Source organism: Anarrhichthys ocellatus, unplaced genomic scaffold, assembly GCF_004355925.1.
Source record: "Anarrhichthys ocellatus isolate YVR2014 unplaced genomic scaffold, GSC_Weel_1.0 scaffold485, whole genome shotgun sequence".
Lineage (NCBI taxonomy): Eukaryota > Metazoa > Chordata > Actinopteri > Perciformes > Anarhichadidae > Anarrhichthys > Anarrhichthys ocellatus.
In genome coordinates, this window is record NW_022280459.1 from 26,942 (window position 1) to 32,941 (window position 6,000).

Sequence of the window (6,000 nt, forward strand, 5' to 3'; positions counted from 1 at the left end):
AGTTGATCAAACAATGAGGGTAACTTCATATTAGATGTTTCATCAATACATCTGATGCTCCATTTAACACTGAGAAAATAATATAAACTCACTTCCTGTTGTGAAAATACTTTTACTCAAGTAATGTACTACGGTTTTGAGGTATTTGTACTTTTTGGTTTGTAAGATTTGATGTTTTTCAGACCTTAAAGTCTCATTGTGTTTGTTTTAAATTAGAAGATAATCGTGTTTTTTCATTTTATTTATTCATAATTATTTTTAAGAATTTTTAAGAATTTTTAAACAACTGGATTTAGGTTAACAACTAAGATATTGTGTCTGCAACAACAGATGTTTTCATAGAGATCTTTTGATAATTTATCTCATGATATTTCCAGAGCTTACTTTATTCGTTTTATTATCGTGTGGTACTGAAGTCAATATGAATAATAATCATTAAACAAGACATTTTAATTAAGATTAAGATTTCTTCTTATGTTCTTGATACATGTGAGAATAATAAGCGACTTTAGTCTGCGGGGAGGTGCTGCCCCCTGCTGGTGCTTTATATTCATCATCTTCCTCATGCTGGGAGTCATGAGGAAGGTGTGTTGGGAAACCTCCCAGCATGCAACGGGACCACATGTTCTGCTCCTCGATGTTTAATATAATTCATATAAAAGGGACTTTATGCTGGTGCATGATGGGAGAAATAACCATGAGCCTTTACTTGAAACAACGAAAACACATTTTATAATTACATGAAACCAAATGTTTTAGAATTACAAATAAAAAGTGAAATGTTTTGTCTCTATTCGTCTTTAGTTTGGTTATTTTTTAAATGTAAATTATAATTAAACTGATGAAAGATGATTACATGAAAATGTAATGATTCATCGATAATAAATTCATGTTTTTATCAACATAAGTGGCTCATTTATTATTTTAAGTGTTAATCAGCTGCAGGTTTCTGTTTAGACATGTTGATATTTCTTTTGTTGTATCATTTTATATTTCATTTCATGATGTTTTTAAAATCTCATTTGAATGCTTTTTATAAAAGACCTTTGAAACCTAAAACATCCAAAAACTGAAACAAAAGCTGGATTTGAATCTTCATTTATTTTATTATTGATCATGAGAAACATAATCAAGGACCCAAAATAGGAAAACAAAATATCTTTGAACGAAGAGAAAAGTGAAATGAACACAAAGAGGCTCCTGGTTGTGCGAGCACATGTAGGAAACAGCTGCTCAGGTGTGACGCAGGCTTCGAGGTATTTGAACTACACAAGCTGAGAGGAGTTCTGAAATGCACATTCCTAATATATTTATATGTTTAATATCTATGTACCTCAGGAAGATACACAGGAAATATCTATGTAGAAAAACAATATCTCTGTATAAACATTAAAACCTTCAATATATATATATTTGTATATCAGTATGTCCTTTATATATCCTGTTGGTCTGTAGTAAAGAGTTCTAAAGTGATTCCACAGTCGACAACAACACTCACCACACAACAGCGAGTCATGAGGGGCTGGTATGTACATGTGGACAGGTGCATTGTGGGAACAACACCTGCACAGGGTCTGGGAGGGGGAGTCGGGCAGAGAGCGAGGCGTCGGCGGTTCTAAAGTGCCTTTGTATCTTATACTGGGGGAGGGGCGGGGCCAGAGGTCAAACGTGGGAGGAGTCACAGCCACAACGTCCGCTGGCAAAACCGGGGACGTCATAAAGACGTTTTGTGGATTAATCCGCCGCTGAAAATAGTCCCCAACAAAGTCATTATTTTCTCCCGTTTGTTTGAAAAAAACTATTTGTGTGTTTTTAAAGCTTGAGGTCTTCAGAAGGGAACCAAGAAAAGAAACAGATTGTAAAGAGTCAAAGTGAGTTTTTATCTGATTGGTCGTCCACCAACCGGTCAAAGTCAGAGAGGATGAACTCAACCCTTCAGGACTGTGGAGGAGGGCTGCTGGTGGATCAGGAGGAGTGTTGTTGTGTATACATATATACTCATATATTTATATATTCATATGTGTGTGTCCTCACAGCGGCCCGTGCTGGCCTCGTACTTGGCCAGGACGTTCTTGGTGCGTCCAAGCTCTTTCCTCAGCTCGGCCACCTCGTGCCTCAGAGCCGAGTTCTCCTTCTCCAGGAAGGAGGCTCGGATGGCGATCTGGTTCTCCTTCAGCCGCCGGGCGTCCCGGGACCTCTTGGCCGCCATGTTGTTCTTCCTGCGCCTGACCCAGTATTTGTCATCCTGCTCAAAGGACATGAAGGGAGGAGAGAGGAGACGTGAAAAAAAGAGGAGGATACTCGTAGTTTTGTCACTTTATCAAGTTTTACTAGAGTCCAGTAAGACCACAACAAAGAGTTTGTATAAAAACACAGAGTTTTTATACATAGTTTCATTTTTTTAATCAGTGCTTTAGATAAGTGGTGCAAAGGTTGGAATAATTTAACTCTTTCTGAGAGTTACGTGAGAATATTACGATGAATCTCATGTCTGAGCACAGACCTGCAATCAGGATGGGGTTAGCTTAGCTTAGCATAAAGACTGGAAGCAGGGGTAAACTGCTAGCTACAAATGCACCTAAAAGCACCTCTAAAGCTCACTGATGAACACGCTTCTGAGTTTTTTATATTTCTGTTTTGATTAAACAAATGCGACTTTCTGCCCTCTAGTGGTCAGACATCGCAGACTGCAGCTTTAATACGACTTCTATCGAGGAGTTCGCAGCCACACACACACACATGCACTTCTCTGTTTGAACAAATTAAAAGCCGAATCCTCTCTCCTTAAGCCTCTTAACCAGCAGGAGAGGACCAATAGGAGAGCAGAACCAAACAAAAGACTCTCTTTAATAATCACCGCTAATGGGTCAATCTGTGTGCCCCATCGATATAAAGATACATTTATATATCTATATATGTTTATATCTATATATATGTATAGAGATACATTTATATAGATATACTATTTGATTTTCTCACCAGAAGCATCTGAATTGTTTGAATTTTTCTGCTTTGAGACGCAGTAAGTAAGTCAATGTCATACAGATTCTAGACAGGAAATCAGCTCGTGTTGCATAACAAGAAGATCTCTCAACATAACATTCAGAAGAGGACTCTAAAGATCGGGTCAGAACCAGCTCCAACTTACCTTCAGGTCCTCTGGGATGAAGATCTTGCGAGCCTTCTTGATCATGGGCTGCGGTTTCAGCTCCTCGGCCGAGAACTTGCGTTTGCGTGGGTCGAACATCTCCTGACCCGGCACGCTGGACAGAGCCAGGTCGGCCGGGTCGGGCTCGTACCCGACGGGAACCTCAATGGAGTCTGGGTCGATGGGGCTGGGAGTGTTTCTGGAGTTCGGGAGGCCTAGAGGGAGAAAAATCAGGGTCTTTAAAGCACTAAACAAAGTGGTCACCCTGCAGCGGTCAGAACCGATACGTTTGAGCTGGAGACCTGAAACGTCTTCTGATCGTCGATAAGTTGCTCCTGATTGTGTTTTATAAGCTGTTACAGAAATAAAGTCTCCTGCCGGAAATAATCGCATTAAAAAGAAAAAACATGGAGCCTTTGGAACTTTTAACTTGTTAGCTTTCAACAAATATCGAGAGGGTTGTATGGAAGCTCGTCTGAGGCAAAAAAATAACTAAATGAGTAAAGTCAGGAACAAAACTGAAGTAAAAATTACTAGTCCCTATGACAAATTATAATAAGTAATAATACGTTATCTTAAATTGGATTTTAAAACTCACAATTTAACAGTTTAAAACTTTTATCTAAAACCTATTCACTCATTATCAGAGAAGTTTTAGTTAAAAACTCTCTTAAAGTGTGTTTTATCTCATACTTCTGACTTTAAACTTCCTATTTTGACCTAGTCTGATAATTCTGATGAAACAGACTTAAATTTGTCAGGTGCAGGTGTGTGTATGTGTAAGTGTCGGTATGTCTATCTTTGTGGGGACCAATAGTTCTTCACCTCCTAGTGAGGACATTTTAGTTGGTCCTCAATTTGAACATTAAAGCTGAAGCGCAGGAAAAAAAGAAAGCTACGGGCAGCGAGGACAAACACAAATTAGCATTGTAGCTCCCCTGCAGACATACGACATAAACAACATGAATGTTTGGTGTAATTACGCTCACTGCCAGAGGGGGAGACAAAGGTTCTGCACTGCAGGTTTAAAGGACTGTTAGAAGGTTAAAGGCTTGTTTTTAAGATGAAGGTTCAGGTTTTAAACATGAACTGCACGCTGGAGTCTCAGCTCCCTTTAAATGTGTTAGTGACGTTTCAACCACAATCACAGGTCTTTTTCAGATTTTTGCTAGAGGAAGACCTGTGATTGGTTTTCGTCATGCGATAAACAGCAGCACATGATGCGCATCGCTGCCTCGAATGTGACACTGACAGACCTCCCGACACGTGCATGTCTATATGTGTGTGCATGTGTGTGTGTGTGTGTGTGTGGGTGAGTTGCTGAGTTGTGGTTCCTGATGTGTCCCACGGAGCCCAGCAGGCCTCTCATCTCTATGTTTAGAGCAGGTTTTAAAACACATCCTACATTTCTACACATTTATTTATGACTATTATTATTATTATTATGAGCTTTAGACAGAACCATGCTAGCAGTTTCCCCCTGCTTTCAGTCTTTCTGCTAAGCTAGGCTAATTACCTCAAGATGCAATTAATTTTTCCCTGATCCTTGCTTGTTTTTGTGTTTGACCTCTTTAGGCCTCAACAATCTATTTCCTTGGATGTAGGTAAGTAAAAGTAAGAGTAGAACATTTGGTATTTTTGATGGTTTACTGACTTCAGAGCGTTGAAATGATTTTTAGGACGGTGACATAATAAATATTCGGATCCTTGTAGATCAGCTGCTGTAATCAAACAACAAAGGGATCTGTATCTGTTCATATGGATCATCAGTGATCAATAATTAGTATCAGGGAACTAAAAGTTATACTTGCTCCATTTTTTATTTTGTGCTGATCTGATCCGTGAGTTTTATGATCCGTTGCATCCAGATGGAAATAGATTGGAAGCTTCACTTTAGAGGCCTGAACATTTCACCATCTTACTTCTTGCAGGTTGGACGTGACCCTTAAATTAAAGTGTGGACATGAGGAGGTTCTCCAGAGACTCCCCCTAACCAGCAGGACGAGGATGTTTGTGCTCTTTGTTCTTCATTATGTGGTGAACTCTGGGTGGCCCTGGTGGTTCCTGCCTCCTTATCTGCTGGACAGTCACAGTGCCATGTGGGAATAGTAATATGCCAGATTATGGCCATAGATTATGCTGCTATATTTAGACAGGAGAGCAGCAGATTACTGCTTCACTGTGATGCTGTGCAGAGAGCCGAGGCGCCGAACCAACCTTTAATGAATCAGTCAGTGGAAGAGGACACTGTGCTGATATATCCGGAGTGAGCGTCTTAATGTTAATGTGAGTTTAAGGTCTTTGTAGAGATTGTTAAATATACGATGAGGAGATTTCTAGTCTGTCGGGAGTCTTTTTAAGTCTCTTCAGACATTTTAACGTCGTCTTTGAGATACGAGATGTTTCTTTGAGAGTTTAATTGTTTCAAAGAAAGTGTCACTTTTAAAAAGTTTCATTTTCATAAATTCTGGAGAAAGAGCAGATTTGCTTTTCACAAATAATTAGGTGACATCAAATATTTATCAATCATCAGTATTTTTCAATATTTCTGGATGGATCTTTAACAAAAACCCAGTTTCACCTTTAAAAACACATCAGTTGAACTCCAGCATGTGTCGTGTGTATGTGTGTGTTTGTGTGCGTGTGTGTGTGTGTGTGTGTGGGGGGGGGGGGGTTATTAGTTGATGTGAATGTAAACAGAGAGAGTTGGAAACTTGTCGTGTGTGTTGATGGGAGGGACGGTTGCCGCCCACTGGCCCACTTCTGCAGAGAACACTGTGTTCTTAAAACATTGATCTCGTGCAGGGACACACACACACACACACACACACACACACACACACACACACACA

General features: G+C 39.7%; 1 protein-coding gene across 2 annotated transcripts; it reads right to left on the bottom strand.

Annotated features, from left to right (window-relative positions):
* Window positions 1-1,082: 1,082 nt before the first annotated feature.
* LOC116401492 (hepatic leukemia factor-like) lies at window positions 1,083-5,802 on the bottom strand. Of its 2 annotated transcripts, none has more exons than XM_031879910.1 (2): window positions 3,149-5,802; window positions 1,083-2,245 (listed from the first exon to the last, which is right to left on the bottom strand). In XM_031879910.1, the coding sequence occupies exons 1-2, from the start codon at window positions 3,539-3,541 to the stop codon at window positions 2,015-2,017; spliced, it is 624 nt and encodes a 207-aa protein (XP_031735770.1). In that variant the 5' UTR covers window positions 3,542-5,802; the 3' UTR covers window positions 1,083-2,014. The 2 variants fall into 2 exon arrangements, with proteins under 2 accessions (XP_031735770.1, XP_031735768.1); XM_031879908.1 differs by having other exon boundaries at window positions 1,083-2,248.
* Window positions 5,803-6,000: the final 198 nt, after the last annotated feature.

What these genes read in the sequence shown, in the direction of transcription:
- LOC116401492 (XM_031879908.1), bottom strand. Translation starts at nt 3,541, where the DNA reads ATGCGATTATTTCCGGCAGGAGACTTTATTTCTGTAACAGCTTATAAA. An exon ending in TCATCCCAGAGGACCTGAAG is followed by an intron (nt 2,249 to 3,148) that starts GTAAGTTGGAGC and finishes ATGTCCTTTGAG; the next exon opens with CAGGATGACAAATACTGGGT.